Source organism: Carassius auratus, chromosome 25, assembly GCF_003368295.1.
Source record: "Carassius auratus strain Wakin chromosome 25, ASM336829v1, whole genome shotgun sequence".
NCBI classification, from domain to species: Eukaryota; Metazoa; Chordata; class Actinopteri; order Cypriniformes; family Cyprinidae; genus Carassius; species Carassius auratus.
This window is the reverse complement of record NC_039267.1, coordinates 1,278,619-1,301,748: the sequence shown is the minus strand read 5'-3', so window position 1 is coordinate 1,301,748 and position 23,130 is coordinate 1,278,619. Positions and strand designations below refer to the sequence as shown.

Here is a 23,130-nt window from a genome sequence, read left to right as displayed (position 1 = left end):
TGCATCAAATGCACATTTACTAATTTTTAACCATTATTCAGCAATTTTTTTATAGTGAATTAAAGGCTAAATTGCATCCATATTCTTAGGAAAAAGTCAATTTTAAATGCTTTTAAAAAATATATATATTACATTTGTAATATATATAAATCTATAAAAATATATTGCTAAAATATTAAAAATGAAAAGTCCAAACTGATATTTGCATCCAAAATTTTAAGAAAAAAAGCTAGGGTAAAATATGTATTTTAAATGCTATATATATATATATATATAATGGCCTAAAACAAACTTTTTTTTATCATTATTATTTGTATATTTTGATATACATTTTAAAATATATTTGAAAAATAAAACTTTAAAAGAAAGTTTAAATCAGTTTATGATTTAAAAAAAAAAGGCCAAACCAATATTTTTATCCAAATTCTAAGAAAGAAAGAAAAAATATAAAGGGGCAAAAAATACAAATACATTTTTAAAAAATCTACAAATCATTGCTGGCGCACATACATATATTTTAAAATCTATTTTAGAATTTTTTTTTATTATAATTTTTTTTTTTTTTTTTGGCCTGTATGTATTTTTTGTTTTAATATATTAAAATACATCTGGAAAAAAATAATGTTAAAAGATTTTTGAGTGATTTAAAGGCCAAAAAAAACATTTGCATACTCAACTGCACAGAAAAAAAAAAAAAAAAAACTTTTAAAGCAAACCAGGATTAAATTAGCATAAATTATTCCAATGCAAATGTTTCATTTAAACCACACAATAAATTGAAAAATGCAAAAATGCAACCTGTGCAAGACATCCCAATCCCTATAATAGATTCCAGTGACTAAAACAATCTTTGGCTTTTGCAAGAAAACAACGTGAACACTGACGTCACATCCTTGGACTGCATGACCTTTCTTGACCAGCTTTGGCAAGCAGCCGTCTGAGTGAAGCATGCATACCAGCGGTTGTTCACAGCGGTGACTCAAACACAGACTGACAGTGGGTGTGGTGATCCGGCACAGGTGCTGGTTCTTCATCCCACTTGTGTTCTGTACTGCATTAACCTACAAACGTTTAACATTTTGACTTCATCTAACCAAAAATGCTTTACACTTGCTGTCAGAAATGCAATTCATTTGATTTAAAGGAAAATTTCAAATTTGCTGAAAATATACTCCTCTTCAGGCCACCCAAGGTGAGTTTGTTTCTTAATCAGATTTGGAGAAATACAGCATTCCATCACTTGCTCACCAATGGAAGTGAATGGGTGCCGTCAGAATGAGAGCTATATCATGATAATCCACACCATTATTGATGGATTTGTTTCTTACAAACACATCTTTTCACTTCACAAGACATTAACTGATGGACTGGAGTGGTGTGGATTATTGTGATGATTTAATCAGACGTTTGGACTCTCATTCTGACGGCACCCATTCACATACATTGGTGAGCTACTGATGTAATGCTGCATCTCTCAAAATCTGGATAATTTCAGATCAAATCTGAAATGACAGTTGCCAAATGTTACATTTTATTTGCACTACACTCGCCCTTCACTCGTCTCTTTCTCATCCATGAAGGAGAGAGAATAAAGCCAAGGTGATATTTTAATTGCTGGTTTGAATGTGCCAGCCATAGCAGGCCGTGTGTTTATTCACGTGGTATCAGTCGATCTGCCCGAGAGCGTCTTAACCACACAGACCAGGGACAAGCAACAAACACAGCTGTTTTGGAAAAACAGGGAATTTCATGAGTTTCCAAACCGATTATGGATGTTACATTTTGACCTTTACCTTTTACATTTTTAACATTATTAATCTTAGAGCTCCACAGTCCTACTTTTTATTTATTTCTATTATTTACAGCTATTTGCAGCTTGTTTATTTTTACGGGAGAAATATTTGAGAAAATGTGACACTTACATGCAACATAAACACTATTACATCTCATCTATGGAAAAGCAGCATTTAATCAGTCCCATGCAGCAAAAAAAAAAAAAAAAAAAGAAATTTAAATATATACTAAATATGTGTTGTAAAAAGTGAAGTTCAATAAAGATATATATTCTGAATTACTAAAGCAGTTTTTATTTTTAAATGTATTGCTTAATATCATCTTTTAGTAATGATTTCTACTTATCTCATAATTACAAAAAAATTAACTCATAATGATGACTTAATATCTAAAGAATTTGTCATTTTGTGTCATAAGTATGAATTACAGATTTTTTTTCTTGTTTTCAAGATCTAAGCAATCCCATTTGTATCTGTTTTGTTTTTTGGCTAAAATATATGTTGTAACAGTGAACCTCAATGAAAACATATTTAATTATATTATAAATATATTGAGATAAACATACAATATATGACAAAAATATTTGTCAATATATATATATATATAAATATATATACACACACACACACACACACACACACACACACAAAACATGCTCCAGAAATATATTGGTAGAAAATATATGTATATTTATATTTTGCAACATTTTGCAAAATATATGTTTTGCCATATGGGCAAAAATATTTTTTTAATCTTATTTTAAAGTTGATGTAAAAATAATTTGGAGGGCAAAATATATTCTTAAATGATTTTAAAAATTAAATTTTTAAATATACATGCAAAATATATATAGAAAAAAGGCCAAAAATAAATACATTTATGTATATAAATACATTCAAAATATATATATAGTTTTTGAGTAATTTGAAACAAATCAGAAGAACTATATATATATATATATATATATATATATATATATATATATATATATATATATATATATATATATATATATATATATATATATATATATATATATATATATATATATATATATATAAGTGCCATTTTTAAAAGGCCAAGCTAATATTTACATGTGAACTGGTTCCACCAAAATGAAGGCATATACCAGACTGATACAATCAGACATTTCAAAACAACAAAAGCAAACAGGGATTAAATGCACATAATAAAAACAGGAAGACACCTGCGCGGATGCTTTGAGGTCTCGTGAGGCGCAGGTGTGTGACCTCAGCCGTCTTTGTGCTGTGCTCTTCGTTGTTGAGAGGTTAAAACGCTGTTCTGTTGTGTCTGGGACTCTCACTTGGACAAAAACACAGAGAAGGGACGTTAGTCATGAAAGCTTTTGACTGTCCTTACCTCATCCAATCAGCTGCAGGGAAAGTCAACACCACAGAGCATAAAAGCACTCCAGCCTCGTTCAATGGGCTTTAATGGGCAAAACGTAAATTTCCTCTTCATTGTTCCATGGACAGGACTCAAACCGCAGGGAGTCCATTGAGTCACGAGCCAAACTGGGACGAAACAGTCAGAAAGAGAAAATAAAATGTCTGTGCTTCTCCATTCATTTCAGTTTCAGTGGTTTTGGAGTCGATCATTATGAAACGTGAAGAGCTGAAAAGTAAAATAATAGTGCAAGCGTGTGACATTAAACAACTAAACGTTCTTTAAAGGTTGATAGGGAATATAGCACACAATGTAAAGTAAACACTACTATTCTGTATAACTATATAACTAGTATAATTTCCTTGATACAAAGTTAGAAAAATATGTTTTATTAGATATGAGCAGTAATATACAATAAATCCAACTGAACAGTAACAATCAAATCTAATACAGTCTAATATAATTACATAAAAACTCATCTTTTGAAATGCAGCCAATACTGACTGTTGCTTGTTTTTGGGGAGTTTCTGTCTTTAGTCTCTTCTTCAGCTGGTGAAATTCATGATTTAAATCTGGAGATTGATTTGGGCAATCCAAGACTTTCCAAGTCCCTGACTGAACTGGCCGGGTGTTTTGGGTCATTGTCCAGACTCCTGATGCAATGTGAAGCGCTTTCTGATGAGTCTGATGGCATATTCGTGAACATTGGTAGGCAATATGTTTCTGTACACTTCTGTATTCATTCTGCTGCTGTCATCATACATTAAGTCATCATTACAGCTGATAGGGCCTGTTCTAGAGATGCATGCCATACCATTACACCACTTCCTCCATACTTTACAGATCTTTTGCAGTTCCCTTTTTGCTTTCCCATCACTTAGATAAAGGTTAGTCTTTGTCTCAGCTGTCCATAAAACTCTGTTCCAAAAAATCTCCTGGCTTACCCATGCTTTTTTTTTGAAACTCAAATCTTGACTTTCTATTTTTGGTTGTGGTCAGAGGTTTGTATCTTTCTGTATAGCAGATATGATACATTAACTGTTTTTAATATCTGAAGAATGAATGCAACAGGATACATCTGATCACTTAGAAAGATCTGTGAGCCAACTATCTCAATACTTATGCTCACATCATATACTGCCTTCCTAGTTTAAATTAAACTTAGTTTAAAATGTAATTCGTCATCATTTACTCACCCTCGTGTTTAATTTCTTCTATGAAACTATGTTTTGATATTTTTTCCAGAATTTCGGTCTTAGATCTTACAGTGAATGCAAGCTCCAAAAATAACAAGAATGCACCATTATATTTTGTGTGATGCTTTGTTCATTCTGTCATTTAACTAACATTTAAGCCCATTTCAGCCACATAAAAAAATGCATTATTAAATCATAATTATGGCTCAATCAAAATTATGACATATATATATATATATAAAAAAACCTTTTGATGCTAAAATTACAAATTAATTTCTTTATGCGTCATATCAAGGCTGCATCTCATTGCTAGTTTAACTTGATCTTAGTGCTGCGTTCGACACCAGGTCATGACATGCTCATAGATCGATTACAAAACTATACAGGTATTCAAGGACAGGCTTTAAGATGGTTTAGATCCTACCTGTCCGATTGCTACAACTTTGTTTATTTAAATGGGGACTCATCATAATTATCACCAGTAACATATGGAGTGCCACAAGGATCTGTCCTAGGTCCTCTGCTATTTTCAATATACAAACCCGATTCCAAAAAAAGCAAAATTTCAAATTTCAACATTTTATTCAGAATACAACATACATGACATTATATGTTTAAACTGGGAAAATGTATAATTTTAAGGGAAAAATAAGTTGATTTTAAATTTCATGGCATCAACACATCTCAAAAAGGTTGTGACAAGGCCATGTTTACCACTGTGTGGCATCACCTTTTCTTTTTATAACAGTCTACAAACGTCTGGGGACTGAGGAGACAAGTTACTCAAGTTTAGGAATAGGATTGCTGTCTCATTCTTGTCTAATACAGGCTTCTAGCTGCTCAACTGTCTTAGGTCTTCTTTGTCACATCTTCCTCATTATGGTGCACCAAATGTTTTCTATGGGTGAAAGATCTGGACTGCAGGCTGGCCATTTCAGTACCTGGATCCTTCTTCTACACAGCCATGATGTTGTAATTGATGCAGTATGTGGTCTGGCATTGTCATGTTGGAAAATGCAAGGTCTTCCCTGAAAGAGACGACGTCTTCAATAAACAAGCTATAGGTAGTCCAAAATGCAGCGGCTAGAGTTCCAATTCTACAGTCTCTAAAATTACGATTTTGTTATAGATTTTTCAGTAATAGCATTTTTTTTTCTAATGTTGTTGGGCTTCAAAATTGAATTTATATTTTATTAAATGTATGTATTTTAATTTAGATTAAATTTATAATTAAAACAATGATTTGTTTTATTTATAATTTTCATATCATAACAATGGCTTCCAACTTTCTACTATTAATTTCTACTTTTTTGAATCCCATAATTATGACTTAATACATTTTATTTTACAATAACAACTTACTATCTCAAAATGTTCGACATTTTATCTCATACGTTTTTCTTAATTGGTTGTGCATAACAATTTTGGTTTTGATATATGGAAAAGTCAAAATTTCTGTAATAAATTGAGACTTTTCATGTCATAATTATGACTTTATCTCATAAATTCAACCTGTGTCTTAATTTCTATGTTTTATCTCATAACACTGACTTACTATCAACATTTTTGACATTTTATGTCATAGTTATTAATTGCTAAAGTATTTTTGTTTTACCTGCATGGCAGAAATGTACTTCCTGAAATGTACTAACCTCGATGAAAGCTTCACTTGAACCTAAACAGGTCTTTAAATGTTGTTCAACTTCCCTAAAATGACCTGCTACTATGTTATAAATGTGACTGTTTAGTAAAAATGAGATAATTTAAACAATGTAAGGTTATGATAATCTAACTGTACTTTCAAAACAGCTCACAAAGTTGGATAAAGGGATTAAAAAACACATTATGTAGATTTGACTATTTGTGTATATACAATAAATGAACATCATTTACATATTTACATGACCTTGTAAGATGCATTTAAACTCTCAGTGTTTGTACTTGATAAAAGCATCATTCAATGACATTTTACAGCACTTCAGAAAACCAACCAAGAACTCTGAGAATAATCTGTTCTTCCTTTAATTCATGCAGGTGAACAAGCTTTCAGGTCCATCCACACAAACTACAGGAAATACTAGGGTATATTATCTGATTTCCTATTAAAGCCCTCTGCGTTTCAGTTTAAGGACAGGAAACACCAAACTTTAACCTAGTCTCAGTTCATTCCACCGTCAGGCCCTTTGACTGAAAATAATTTTCTTAGTTTATATATAACCTATATGTAGCATTCAGACTACAACAAATACAGTCTAATCAAGCCCTTTGAGATTTAAAGAGAAAAATACACTCATGAACTAGATTTTTCTTCATATTCAAGCAAACCACAGGTCTCGTACCCTTTCCTGTAAACAAGGGCTTGTGCAGTTCATTGAAATCTCTGAGCTTCCCCGTTTGGTTTCCTCCCATGACCGCAATGTACGTCATTAGATGAAATTCTCAATAAATGACTTGCGTGTGACCTCAGACGGCTGGCGGATAATAGAGACGGCCGGTCTTGAAGAGGACTCAGGCCAAAGCCATGCAGTGGCTCTGCTGATACACGTCGATTACGGTTATGAGAATGACGTAGGTGCTGTCACACATGAGTCTCACAGGTCACACTTTGAGGAAGTAATGCAGTGAAGACTGATGGATAGCAGTTTGGTGTGAATTATGGCCACATTGAGGAGACACCAAAGCCCTACAGGTGGCACTCGTGAGGACGGGACCTGCACAAGTAAAGGCCACAAGATGGCAAGTCTACATCAAAAGCACCAGACATGGTGCAAAGAAAATCATTCATTAAAAATACAAATAAATGTAGAACAACATAATCCCACAACAAGCTTAAAAAATGCATCCAAGATTACTGATTTTGCATTGAAAAGTAAGTTTTTGTGTCATGCATTTTAATGCTCAAAAGCATTTTGCAATACAATTACATTAAACTTAATTGAAATTAATAGAGTCCAGCCTCCACTGCACTTTGCTCTACATTGGCAACAACCATAGAAAGTCACTTAGAAGTGAATATATCTTAGTATACTGGTTTAGGGGTAATTCACAGATAGTATGTGCTTTTATGCTGAAAAAAAGTAATGAGATGTAGGTTGTAGAATGAGGAAAAAAGGTATCATAAGATGAACTTGAGTACCGTGCATTTAAAATAAACAATGGGAAAGCACTGCAGGACAGAACACGATTTTGCGATTAATTAGTTATTATAGTCAACTAAAAAATCTTATACAAAATATTAAAAGTAGGGTAAGTGTTTTCGGCTAGCAAAAGCAAGCTAGCTTTGAAAACATAAGATCCCACTCTCCCTGCAAATCACTCTCCAAAGCCACACCTCCTCCAAAACACATGAACGCGCACAGGATGACCAGAAACCAGCGACACAATCAGAGACGGCATCGGGGGAGGGTTGAATGCCAAGTTGTGAGAAAACATTTCAGTACAAAGTGCATATTATGACAAAATAATAACGGCCTTCATTCTTGCTTGGTCTTCAATAGTGTAGTGAATGCAATGATGACGTATCATGTCTGTGCGAACGGGGTGCACAGGGGTATGCAATTGTAAAAAATGCAAGGTACTTTTACATAAGTGTCATGTTTTTTAAAACACTGAAATGCGGGATGCAAATTTAACGGTCAAATACATCCATCTAGGTTGAATTTTTCTTTTTTAATTCCACTGCCCAGTAAATGCTAGAGACATGTATTTAAGAAGTGTAACTACTTTTTGTTTGATAAGGTGTTTTAAAAACATGGCGCTCATGCATGAGACGCTGAAAAAGACGCGAGCGTAGGGTAAGACCAATGCTATCTCATGAACATTAGTATGTATTTTACGAGATGGCTAATTCGAACAAATTCGTACGACCTTACTCGTTTTATTTTGTAAGATTTGTTTAAATCACAGTGATGGGTAGGTTTAGGGGCGGGGTTAGGGTTATGTCATTAGGACGAATTCATATGAATTGGGGAAATTTTAAAATATGTACGATTTAGTAAATAAATGTACCGATTCGTACTAGTGAGCTCACACAAATTCGTACAGATTAGCCACCTCATAAAATGGCCATGCCATTAGGTTGGTAAGACAGAACATGATATTTTTGCATTTAAAAACTCGAAATGCATGCCAGCAGAAAGAAAAAAAGAGAGAAAAAAACCCTGCAAAACAAGCAAAACACAAATGCAAAGACATCCATCTTGCGCATTTTTACACAGAAAAACGATTTGAAAACAAGATAGATTTTTTTTTTTGCATTTAAAACAAGATGCAGTAGATACAAAAACCTGTTTTTAAAAATGTACTTAATTAAGCTACTTTTAATTTGTGCGTGGACTTTTATTACCCAGGGCCATAAGTGAAATGCTACAAAAGATTCAAGCGCAATACGTCTGTCTCTAGTGCATTTTAGAAAAACAACAGAAAAGTATCACAAAGGTGTTTGTGCGAACGGGTCCATAGAAGGCAGTTCCCGATGCAGGAAATAGATAGAAAGATGACAGTTTGCAAGAGAATATCTGTCTCTGGTTGCATGCAAACAATATTCGAATATTAAAGGGATAATTTATGGATTAATGCTTATTCAGAGGAGAACTGGCCCCCAACTAAGCCTGGTTTCTCCCAAGGTTTTTTTCTCCATTCTGTCACCGATGGAGTTTCGGTTCCTTGTCGCTGTCGCCTCTGGCTTGCTTAGTTGGGGTAACTTCATCTACAGCGATATCATTGACTTGATTGCAAATAAATGCACAGACACTATTTAAACTGAACAGAGATGACATAACTGAATTCAATGATGAACTGTCTTTAACTATCATTTTGCATTATTGACACACTGTTTTCCTAATGAATGTTGTTCAGTGCTTTGACGCAATTTATTTTGTTTAAAGCACTATATAAATAAAGGTGATTGATTAATTGATATTGGAGATGCAAACCATTTAAAACAATTCAGTTTGATTTGGTGAACTGGTTAAAAAAGATCCAGTTACATCGAATGATTCGTTCGCGAGCCGGATATCACAAACTGCTTTGATTTGAACTCTCTCTCACAACAGACACGGAAGAGAAGACAATGCTGAATAAAGTCGTAGTTTTTGCTATTTTTGTACCAAAAATGTATTTTCGATGTTTCAACAAATCCTAACTGACCTCTGATGTCACATGGACTACTTTGATGATGTTTTTCTTACCTTTCTGGACATGGACAGTAGACCGTACACACAGCTTCAATGGAGGGACTGAGAGCTCTCAGACTAAATCTAAAATATCTTAAACTGTGTCCTGCAGATAAACGGAGTCTCACGGGTTCGGAACGAGATTAGGGTAATTTTGATTTTCCGATGAACTAACCCTTTAAACATATACACATATTTCCGTTTAAGGTTTTAAGGTTTTTTGTGTTTGACCTCAAGTAGAAGTTATAATATCGACTAAAACAGAATCAAGCGATAAGTAATCACACATATGTCATCTCTACAGACAGCAGGGCACAGATGTGTTCATTAGACGAGCACCTGCAGCCAGTATCAGCTCGCGCTCCTGAAGCGTGCAGCCCAAACCCGGAGCACGCGCTCAGCTCTGAACGACCTTCATTATCTGTCCCGCGCTAATCTGCTCAGCTATGCGTGAGGGCCGCGGATTCCTTCAAAACCTCATTACGCCCAGATGACATGTTAATGAAGACTTTTAACATCCAGCATGACTGACATTTTATAAAACTTCTGACACATGCTCGCAAAAAATTATTAAATAAAAGGGTAACACTTTAGAATAAGGTTCCATTAGTTAATGTTAGTTAACTACTTTCGTTAACATGAACTAAGCAAGAACAATCCTTCTACAGCATTTATAAGTCTTAGTTCATGTTAATTTCAACATTTACTAATGCATTATTTAAATCAAAAGTTGTGCTTGTTAACATTAGTTAATGCACTGTGAATTACCATGAACTAACAATGAATAACTGTATTTTCATTAACTAACATTAACAAAGATGAATAAATAAAGTAATAAATGTATTATTCATTGTTTGTTCATGTTAATTAATACATTAACTAACATTAACAAATGGAACCTTATTCTAAAGTGTTACCAATAAAAGTGTACACATGGACACATATTTAATTAAGGTTACTATAAGTAACATATAATACGTATAATATGACTATCTAGGGTAACCTACATTTAATGCTATATTCTAATAATTTTAATACATTTATGGGATGCTTTTCACAGACTGTGATGACATTTAACACCAACAATTAATTATAAATAAAAATAATTGAATAAATGTAATAAGAAGTAAATTTATTTATACAATTTGTAATTACATATTTATCATTAAATCATTATCATATATATATACACACGATGCAGTGGATACAATGTATATATATATATATATATATATATATATATATATATATATATACACACACTACATATTTTACTATTACCATTTTTATTAATATAGTTTTAAATTACTTTTTACATTTATATATATATGTACATACATACATACATACATATATATATATATATATATATATATATATATATATATATATATATATATATATATATAATTTATTTGTATGAGAAATACATAATTAAATAAATGAATATTTTTTTAACACACACACATAGCAACGTTTTTTAAAATCTAAAAATATATTACATAAAACGCATGTAATACAAATATATAATACTAAAAATAAAATATATTAATTTCAATAAATACATTACTATGTATAAAAGAAATAAACCATATATAATTTTTTTTAATTGTTTCTATGACTTTCAAAAGCAGTAAAAACAGCAATGGATAGCCACCAGTTGTTGATTCCCATCCCTAATGTAATCCCTGTTTGACTTTTTAGCAGCTCTGATCTGTGATGTTCAGGACTCAGACTACATCAAGTCCTCCAGAAGCTGATGATCGGCCTTTTCACTGAGATTTAAAGGGCTTTAACAGCAGCAGCTGGACATGCACATGCACGCTCTGGTGTGTGTGTGTGTGTGTGTGCGTGGTCCGAGCCCAGATGTTTGCTCAATAACAACATAATGCGTTTCAATCCGTATTCCCACAGCTGGCAGAACTACAGCAGATCTGGCATGAGGACAGACACGCTCAGCAGACAGCAGACAGTCGCTCGGGCCGGTCGTCGCTGCTGACATATTTTAGGCCTTTCTTACTAATGCAGAAAATATGCAATGTTTAATATAGCCAAGAGCGTGTCAAGAAAACTTCAGAGAAATTTAATGTGCAAGCAGAAATGTAAATGGAAGTTGTGGTTATATATAATAATAATAATAATTAAAAAAAGACCCTGATCTTCATGCTGATCATAAGTCACGTGACTTTTTTGATGCAGATCTTGGTATTTATTAATGTCCTTTTCACGTGTAGTATAGTCTAGTCTATTCATATAACACTTTTAAAAACAACAGACTTTCAACTTGTTTATATTCTTGCAAAAATAAATTAATGAATGAACATTACTCCATCTAAAACAAGGATGTACATATTTTATGAGCATTGTGCAAAATTGATTAAAAAAATAATTATATATATATATATATTTACCCACACATATATTTACATTGTACATGTATATATAATTTGTATACAATTGTATCATTCATATAGTACATATATTCTATCTTTTATTTTTTTATTTAGAGATGCATAACATTGCATATCTTTTTAAAATGTATATGTAATTTATTTTTAAGGCTTTGAATTTGGTCGCTTAAAATTCGCCTTTATCTTTAAAGAAAAGGGACAGCAACTCTGAAACTCTGTATTTTGAGCACTTCTTGTGTTCGTTTGCCTCTTTATGATGAATCTGTCGTATTCCTCGTTTGTAATCACTTTAGATAAAAGCGTGTGCTAAATGAGTAAATATAAATGTAATCTCTGGACTGATGGAGTGGTCACCGCTGCCCCTCGGTCAAACACAACAGCCGACGGTGCAACTGTTTGCTGCTATTTCTAGAAGCCACGAGGCGCAGCTGCCCCCCGTCCCCCACCACACACCTGTTCATCCCAATATCTGCTTTCATAGGGCACCACAGCGCCTCACGGGCCCTGGGGCCACAGGTGGCCCCCCAGTAATGGGCACACAGCTCAGGCCTGTCATCAGGTCAAACAGACCCCGTTATAGAGGAGGTGGCTGGGCTTTCGGCGAATTTCTGTTTTAACAATCAGCCGACAGGAGTGTAAAACCTGACATAGCAGCAGCGTTATCATCGTTAGCTAAAACTAAAATTCAAACAAAAGATGCAAGATAAATTGTGTCCCTGGAGCACAGACGCAGTCTGAAGTCTCTGGGGTATATTTGTAGCAATAGCCAACAATACATTGTATGGGTCAAAATTATCGATTTTTCTCTTGTGACAAAAATCATTAGGATATTAAGTAAAGATCATGTTCCATGAAGATATTTTGTAAATATCCTACTTTAAATATATCAAAACTTAATTTTTGATTAGTAATATGCATTGCTTAGAATTCATTTGGACAACTTTAAAGGTGGTTTTCTCAATGTTTAGATTTTTTTTTTGCTCCCTCAGATTCCAGATTTTCATATAGTTGTATCTCGGCCAAATAATGTCCTCCTAACAAACCATCCATCAATAAAAATATTATTAAATTGTAAAAAAAAAAATTATGTGGTCCAGGCTCACAAATATTATAAAAAAATATATATATATATATTATTCTAAATATATTTTAAAATTATATATTGTTTAAAAATTAATAAAAATAAATTATACAAATACTAAAACCATGGTACTAAAATAAACGTTCACTAAAAATATATATAAAAAATATTTAAATGATTTTATTTTAAATAGCCATCATTTATCAGTTTAATTTAATTTGAACTTGAAGCACTAAAATAACTAAAACAGAAACAGAAACTAATAAGAGACATTTAAAAGAAAATAATAAAAATGATGAAACAACAAAATTTCCAAAGCTTACTAAAATTATAAATATTATTTTAGAGCAAAATAAAAATATTAAATATATTATAAAACTACATTATTAAAAAAAAGTTGTAAAAATTGTAAAAAATAAAAAAAAAACATAAAAGATGCCTGAAATAAAGGTAATCTGACAATGAAACATAAAAATCTGCTGATTTAGCTTCATAAACGAACATACACTAGTTGTTTTTATCAGATTTTCTAGCTATAATCGCTAAAAGTTAGAAATAAAGATTACTGAACAAACTACTATTTCAGTACAATTTTGCATTTTATTCAATGCTACTGGCTGTGCCTTTATGAAATGTACAAGCAATTCCTGAATCCTACACCAAAACGCTCACAGGAATGCAATAATCTCAGTATATTCGTAGACCTTTGAGCGCAAAAGAAGGAAATATGAGTATGTTTTAGCCTTGAAAGATCAATCATCATCCGGGCCCATGTGCTTCGTGCCGGTTTGCTCGGCGTGTGCATCCCTAATGCTTTTCCAACAGCGGACGCTCGAGCTCTCCGACATCAAATGCCTTCTCAAAGCACACAGACTGTCAGATGAAAGCCTGTAGACGACTCGCTTCTCTTTCAATTCCCCGTCAGCGAGACAAAAGCAAACGCACAGATCTTCACGGCCTGTAACCAGACTGTATACTTTGGCCTTCGAATGAGGAGTAGGTGCGGAGAACTGAAGAGAAGGAAGCCAATGGAAACATGTCATCTTCACTTTCTCCACCTCGCTTGAGTCGCTAACACTTGACGGGTGACGGCCAGGTACTCTCGCGTGATGCCAGGATGCAACATGATACACAATTCAGTTTTATTTACACCACAGTTCTCTGGAGCGTTTATCATTCCAGCACAACATGAATCCAAACCATCAGCACTACATGGACAAACATATAAGGCATTGCTACAATGTTTACATGGCGTTTTCATTATAAAACTGTACAGTTGTGTCAGCAGCAGGAGTAAAACGCATTTACAAGACAAAAATACAAGCTTATCTAGCCTTAAAACACTATTTTCTTTAGGTTTTCAGCTCCTGTTGTGTAGATAAATTAAGGGTAAGTGTTAAAATATATTTTAGTAATTAAATAGACACCCATTAATGCATATATATTTATATATATTTTTTTGGCTAAATTTTTACTTTGTATAAATGCTTACTCTATATAATATTTATAACATTAATGTTACATTCAAATTTTAAAAATGTTTTTTATAATATATAAATATTATGTTGATTACACTACCGTTCAAAAACCTGGCCCTTATGAAACAAAAATATATTGCAGTATATTGGACAATTTCATGTAATATATTAGGCATATATTCTTATATATATATTTATTTTTTCCAATATATTGCAACATATTGAAAGCGGCAATCATTTGTATATTTTGCAATATATTATATAATATATGTATCATCAATATATTATTAAATGTATTCAAATATATAAAATATTAGAAAATAAAAAAGGGAAAATAATATATCACAATATATCTTAAGAAATATATTGGTAAATATATTTTCCTTTTGTAAGGGGGGTCAGTACGATTCGCTTGTTTTTTCAAGAAATTAATATTTTTATTCAGCAAGGGCGTATTAAATCAATCAAATTGTTTTCTAATGTTGCAAAGATGCATATTTCAAATAAGCGCTGTTCGTTTAAACAAAGAAATCTGGCAAACAAAATATAATCCAATTTCCACAAAAAGTCTTTCAAAACATTTACCCCAAGCTTTGGAATTGTAGTGTACATGAAAATGGTTATTCTGCTCTCTATCAACTATTATTGAGCATTTCCATATTTTTTCCCCATATTGCTGTCATCGGCATTTCATTAAAGCAACAAGCCAAGCTGCAGTGATTTCACAATGGTTTTAGGAGTAAAAACACCCATCACTGTGACATACTCTGTGGCTTTTTGCTTTATAAAACCCCTCGATGTTAATCTAGCACTAGGCAAACGGCCAACAGACGAACATGTTTGGTGGATGAACGGATTCACGCCAGATCCTTCCTTAAAACGGCTCTGCGGTTTCTGAAAATGAACCGCTTTTTCCGTCTTTCGTCGTTTAATTTTCAAGCGAACGGAGGGAAAAAACGCTGACAGATCGGCTGTTGTGAATCTTGGCTCTCGTCTGAACGCCAGCGCACTATTACACTTCATTAGGATCTATCATGGGTGTTTTGCTATTTTGATAAGCCCTACTAGAAACATACATCAACGTGTTCATGTTCCTGCGGGCTCTGGATGGTACAAATGTGATTTATGAGTTCAACCTTTGTTCTGGGTTTGCGAAAACGGTCCGAAACGGGTCCCACAGACACCGAACACCAGCGCTCGAGTCCCTCGGGGACCGTAAAACCCATCGAATGACTGGAGACGGACAGTTGAGGAGATTCTGAGGGACATCCAGGTCTTCTTCGTCGCCTGTTCACTTCCTAGACAGAAACAGGAAACGCAAGTTCTTCCTCTCGGCCCGCGCTTCCCACAATGCACGAGTTCTGCGGGCGAGCGGGTCACTGGCTGTCGTCCATGCTGACGCCCAGCCGCTTCATGACGGTGACGCGAGAGCTGTACTCGCTGGGTTTCTGCAGCAGCTCTGGTTTGGGCTGGAAATGCTCCGTCAGGATCTTCAGGACGTTCTCCAGCTTCACGTCCATCTGAAGCACCTACAAACAAAGAGACATTGATCTGAGAAAGGAAGCTGCTTTGCTGGGTTTTGGGTGGTGCGCTGTAGGGCTACTGACTCAAAATACTGTGCAAGGGGTTAATCCACGAACAATCACCATTGTGCTCCAGTAATGCACTTAACCTCAGATTGTTTAACCCTTAAAGAAAGAAAATCAGGCTAAAGTGCACTCAGAGATGTGTGTTAAGATTATTTCTAACAAAACGTTATTGTTTACACTAAAGGCACAAATCTTGTGGTCGTAATTCTATCATAGATAATAAATAATAATAATAATAATAAATCATTTATTTAATTAATTTTGCATTGACATTTGCCATTACTTTTTTTATTATTGTAATATTTTTGTTTTAATTTAAATTAGAATGCAACGATTACTATATTGATGTATACACTTTATAATTTATCTTTTTGAATTAACTAAATAAATAATATTTTATGTTTTCATTTGAATTTTACATAATTATTTATACTTTAGTATATATATATATATCTATATCTATCTATCTATCTATCTATCTATATATATATATATATATATATATATATATATATATATATATATATATATATAATAATTTAGTTGTTGTTTAATAATTGTATATGTTAAAAAAACACACACACTCAAACCTATAACTGAAATAAAATGTTTATTTTGTTTTTATTAATTTTTATTTCAGTTTTAGTTTAAGTTATTTTAATGCATCAAGTTAAACTAAATGAAAATGTGAAATGTTGCTCTGGTAACTTGCTGGAATAAAATAAGTAACATTTTTACATCAGTTAAAGTGTATTTTATTTCAAGTAAGGACATTTCAGTTTTACATTTTTAATTCAATTTATTTTTAAATAGTTTTAGTTTACTATAATAATTGCATTAAAATGCAAACTGTTTTAATGGTCTTAATGCAAAATATTTTCTTATGTATTCATTGTATTTGCACATTATTGTTCATTCATTCATTCTTATATTAGATACTTCATATGATTTTCATAACTTTCATATTATTTCTTACTTTGACTTTTACAATCATCTAACACTAACTTAAAGCGACAGAGATCAATTGAGAGCTTTAAGAGCATTTTCTCTTATGACCCATTTTGGGGTGAAATATGACCTGGACGTGCTTCATAAAATTCACCCAGTCAGGATGCTTTAAGTATATTTAAATAAATACTTGAAAATGCAAAATCAAATGCATTTTGCGAAAAGCTCAGAACATAGGTGACAAGAACAGCACACATCAAACAATATTGTGACATTAATACAAATTCTCAGAAACAACTCTTCATGCACGTGTGTTTTTCTTTCAGAATGGGTCATTCATTTCAGATGGCTACTTAAAATACCCAGTTTATGAGCCCTCGCTAGTCATCATTTAACTGTCTAGCACACACACAAAACAAAAGCAGGCCGTCAGTAACCTGAAACGCCAACACAAGCCACGAGAAGGTCTGTGCTCAACAGTGCGCCGTTTCACTGCGAGCACACATAAATATAGTTTCATAAAGAGAAGGAGCATTCACTGCCTGTTAGAGGGGAAATATAAATCTGAACCATAAACATGTCATTGATAATCTACGGCATTATCTGCATTCCCAAGCGAGGCGCTGCGCTCAGATTAGGAATTCCTCTGGTCTGTGGAGCCGGAGCACGTTGACCCGTGGAGACCCCAGGAAAAACAACTCTAAAACAGCCACAGAAATTGTGCTTGGACTGCAGATTCACCTCACAAACTTTAGTGTTTGATAAACTGCTCTGAGAACAGGCTGTGGGCTTGATGTTTTACAGCCAAATCACCACCAGTGGAAGCAAGAACAAACAAGGTGCTTGTTTTCTCCAGAAAAGGACAGAAAAGGAGTCATCTAAACTATTAATTAGTTATTAAATGAATAGGTCATCCAAAAAAATGAGAATTTGTTGAAAATGTGCCCACCCTCAGGTCATGCAGATGAGTTTGAGTTTTCATCAGATTTGGAGAAATGTAAGATTCCATGACTTGCTCAGCAATGGAAGTGAATGGGTGCCGTCAGAATGAGAGTCCAAACAGTTGATAAAAACATCACAATAATCCATAACACTCCAGTGCATCAGTTAAAAAACTACTTCATTAAGACGTTTTTAACTTCAAACCATTGCTTCTGGACAAAATATGAATCTGTAATCTGTAATATGCTTCCTTGAGGGAAAAAGTTGTCTTATCTGAATCAGGAGAAAAAACACCATTTGCAAGCCAAGAGAGTACAAAGCTCTCTAAACAAGTACACTACCAGTCAAAAGGTTTTAAACACGTAAGATATTTAACATATCTTAAAGAAGTCTCTTATGCTCAACAAGCCTGCATTTATTTGATCCAAAATACAGCAAAAGTAGTAATATTGTGAAATATTTTTACTATTTAAAATAGCTGCTTTCTATTTGAATATATTTTAAGATTTAATTTATTTCTGTGATGTGCAGCTGTATTTTCAGCATCATTCCTCCAGTCTTCAGTGTCACATGATCTACAGAAATCATTCTAATATGATGATTTACTGCTCAAGAAAAGATCCAAAGATCACCATTTATCTGAAAAAAAAAAGCTTTAGTAACATTATTAGCCAGGATAATTTATTTATTTTTTGGGGAAAGAAATAATATAAATTAATACTTTTATTTAGCAAGGATGCTTTAAATGGTTCAAAAGTGATGATAAAGACATTCATAATGTTACCAAAGATTTTTTAGATATACTTTCTATTAATCAAGAAATCTGAAAAAAAATAAATAATATATATATATATATTCTACATGGCTTTTTACAACTTAATAATAATAATAAATTAGTTTTGAAATCAAAGGAATAAATTACATATAGTAAAAATATTTGAGTATTTTGCTGCTTTTGTGTACTTTGGATCAAATAAATGCAGGCTTTGTGAGCAGAAGAGACTTCTTTATAAAACATTAAACATCTGACTGTTCAAAAACATTTGACTGGTAGTGTATGTGGGAGGATTTTGATGTTGACTTTTGACTTTTTTACACTGGAGAAAGTGTTATTATGGATTATTGATTCATATTTTGACCAGAAGCAATGGTTTGAAGTTTAAAACATCTTGATTGATCTGTTTCTTACAAACATGCAGCTTTTCTCTTCACAAGACATTAACTGATGGATTGGAGTGCTGTGGATTATTGTGATGTTTTTATCAGCTGTTTGGACTCTCATTCTGACGGCACCCATTCACTGCAGACAATCCACTGTTGTAATGCTACATTGCATTTTCCTCAGCTAAATAGTAGTTAATAGTTTTGCCAACTGGATTTTCTTTTCCTGAAGATGAAATGATAAAGTAATAATAATGAAAGTAATCATCTCCCCAGAAAGAAGAGTTGAATCTCCCTGAGCTCTGTCATTCGTTGTGCTGATAAGAGCTCCGGGGTTGTTGAGCCGCTGATGAAGCGTTGGCTTGTTTCTGCCGCGTCTTCACATGTCAGCCTGGAGGCTGGAGTGTAGCCAGAGCTTAATATTGCAAAAATGCCTGAAGAAACTGTTAGCGACCAAGAGAAACTGTGTAGGAGCCTCAAAGCAGCTGTTTTATTCACAAGACACTAAAAGATGTCTGTTACATGCCTGGACTGAGGTCATTCATGACAAGATTTCTGAGGCGTCTTGCACCTGATGTCCATTTTTAGCTGGTAATCTATCTATCTGTCTGTCTTTCTGTCTGTCTGTCTGTCTGTCTGTATTTATGTCTGTCTGTCTGCCTGTCTTTCTGTCTGTCTGACTGTCTGTCTGTCTGTCTGTATTTCTGTCTGTCTGTCTGTCTGTCTGTCTTTCTGTCTGTCTGACTGTCTGTCTGTCTTTCTGTCTGTCTGACTGTCTGTATTTCTGTATGTCTGTCTATCTGTCTGTATTTCTGTCTGTCTGTCTGTCTGTCTGTATTTCTGTATGTCTGTCTATCTGTCTGTATTTCTGTCTGTCTGTCTGTCTGTCTGTATTTCTGTCTGTCTGTCTTTCTGTCTGTCTGTCTGTCTGTATTTCTGACTGTCTGTCTGTCTGACTGTCTGTCTGTATTTCTGTCTGTCTGTCTTTCTATCTGTATTTCTGTCTGTCTGTTTGTCTTTCTGTCTGTCTGTCTGTCTGTCTTTCTGTCTGTCTGTATGTCTGTCTATCTGTCTGTATTTCTGTCTGTCTGTTTGTCTTTCTGTCAGTCTGTCTGTCTGTATGTTTGTCTGTCTATCTGTCTGTATTTCTGTCTGTCTGTTTGTCTTTCTGTCTTTCAGTCTGTTTGTCTGTATTTCTGTCTGTCTGTCTGTCTGTCTGTCTGTCTGTCTTTCTGTCTGTCTGTATTTCTGTCTTTCTGTCTGTCTGTTTGTCTTTCTGTCTGTCTGTCTTCTATCTATCTGTCTGTCTGTCTATCTGTCTTTATTTCTGTCTGTCTGTTTGTCTTTCTGTCTGTCAGTCTGTTTGTCTGTATTTCTGTCTGTCTGTCTGTCTGTCTTTCTGTCTGTCAGTCTGTTTGTCTGTATTTCTGTCTGTCTATCTGTCTCTATTTCTGTCTGTCTGTCTGTCTGTCTGTCTGTCTGTCTGTCTTTCTGTCTTTCTGTCTGTCTGTATTTCTGTCTTTCTATCTATCTGTCTGTCTGTCTGTCTGTCTGTCTGTCTGTCTGTCTGTCTGTCTGTCTATCTATCTATCTATCTATCTATCTATCTATCTATCTATCTATCTATCTATCTATCTATCTATCTTTTTTGTTCCTTTTATTAATTTGTTTGTTAGTTTAGGTTTTTTTCATTTTCTTTCTTTCTTTCTTTTTTCTTTCTTTCCTTCCCACTTTCATTGTTGATTTAACCAAATCCCTGTGCTTTACTTGTTTCATTTATCTTTTTTCACTTCTTTCACTGCCTTCAACTATCCTACAACATTACTCTCTCTCCCCCCTCCCTCTCTCTCTCCCTCTCTCTCCCTCTCTCTGTTTCTCTCTCTCTACAGTCTGTGTTTTTTTTTCTTTTTCAAGCACAAAGAACATACTGTATGTGCCAAGCTTAAACAGACTCATTCATCTTGGGTAAAGGGCGTTTCTGTGCACTCGCTCAGGTCACTAGAACTCACATTCAGCACTTCACACGAGTCAACCTGTTCTGGTCGGATGTTAAATGTGTGCAGAAAGATTGTGTGCTTAACTACACTTTAGGTTTTACATTTTTATAAAGCTGAATTTCCATCACGATGACAGACTCCAGGCCGATGCACACACTGAACTTTACTACTAACTGTCACAAGTCAGTTCAGATGAAGTATTTTCAATTCTGGATGTGTGTATCTTTGAGCTTTTGACGGCTGCTCAGACATGGACATGTTTTCTGCCTGTATGGAGGGCTGTGAAGACATGTGATACGAAGACAGCTGTCCCTAACACATGCAGGGACCCCAGACTACACACCTGACATCACTAAACAATCCCGAGTGCATACACTTCATCTGTCCTTTCAGCATATTCATACACATATTCAATGGGTTTCTGCGAATCAAGCATTCTGTTCAAATTACAGGTAAAATTTAAAATATTTAACATTTTGAGAATTTAATTTAAATGTCATTTTCAAATAAAGACTAAATGTTCTTGATAGATAGATACATAGATAGAAAGATAGATAGATACACTGTAAAAAATATATTCCATAAAATATATGGTAAAAAAACCGGCAGCTGTGGTTGCCAGAATTATACTGTAAAAAAATATGGTAATACCATTTTTGGTTTAACGGTTTTATACCATAAAAAATACGGTAACACCGTTTTAGGTTTAGCGGTTTTACCTTAAATTTACAGGATAATACCGTAATTTAACTGATATATTATTAATATACCAACTTATTAAGGTACTGAAATCTGTTTTGTGCCTTTATAATACATTAGTAACCACCAAAAGCAGGTGGTGATGAGAAAGTCACGATGTGATGAAACAAAGCCCATCGCAAGCAGCTTTTAAATAATAAGATGTAACATACAATCCAAGTAAACATAACAGATCAGAAAAAAATAAGAAGAAACATAGTTATTTCAAAGAAAAAAACATCAAATTCAAACAATTCTGGGAACTTAAGTTTACGGGTTTTCCCTGTAAAGTTTACAGGAAATTACCGTTAACCATTTAACAGTTTTATACTGCAGCATTTTCACAGTTTTTACCGTTAAAATCACAGTCATTTTTTACAGTGTATAGATAGATAGATAGATAGATTTACGTACTTATGAATCCATAAGTCTTATAAACCTATAAAGCAGGGCACCATGACACCCTCACTAATAAATGTGGCAAATTTCATAAGTTTCTGGCCTCGTCCCTGAACGAAAGAAGGTCAAAGAATGAAAGAATGAAGAAAGGAGGGAGGCCTGTTTTCTAGAGCAGGAAGTGTGTCAGCAGCACCTGACGCACATGATAAGTATCAAGGTCTTTGCCACGTGCCGCTACATGGCGGCCAGAAGCGTTCCTGGGGGCCGCGGCGCAGCTTAATCTCTCAAAGCTGCTTTTGTTTCTCCGTTTCACTCATGAGGAGTGACAGTCTCCTGCAGAACACACACCTCTCCCTCACACACTCGCAGGACAGCTCAGACCCCTCGCTCTACCGTACATCAGACGCCCGGCTGCACAAAAGACCAACAGAGTCAAAACAATCAGAAGATAGGAGGGTGACCGTAACTTCCAGACCTACAATATACAGATCAGTTGTCAAAAGAAGAGTTCACATAAAAAAATTAAAAATAAATTATAAATTATAATAATAATTCCAACAAAATTTGTAAAAAAACAAAAAAAAAAAAAAAACAGAACATTATATTATAATCATATAATATACTGACTATATATATGGTTATATGATTAATGTGAAGTACAGACTCAAATTTAATTCAGTTTTCACCAAAAATACAATAATGCACAAACAAAAACTAAATTAATTTTAGAATTAGATATATAATCTGGTGAACAAAATTAGATTTGGAAGACTGAATTTTTTTTGCATCACATTCATTTACAAAACACAAGAATC

General features: G+C 33.8%; 1 protein-coding gene across 2 annotated transcripts in view; it reads right to left on the bottom strand.

Annotated features, from left to right (window-relative positions):
* Positions 1 to 14,944: 14,944 nt before the first annotated feature.
* Positions 14,945 to 23,130, bottom strand: part of LOC113042947 (potassium voltage-gated channel subfamily KQT member 1-like) — a 56,438-nt gene continuing 48,252 nt past the window's right edge. For both annotated transcript variants that reach the window (XM_026201974.1, XM_026201973.1), the window contains one exon: positions 14,945 to 16,070. In XM_026201974.1, coding sequence (XP_026057759.1) covers positions 15,918 to 16,070 — 153 coding nt within the window. In that variant the 3' untranslated portion in view covers positions 14,945 to 15,917. The remainder of the gene's footprint in view (positions 16,071 to 23,130) is intronic.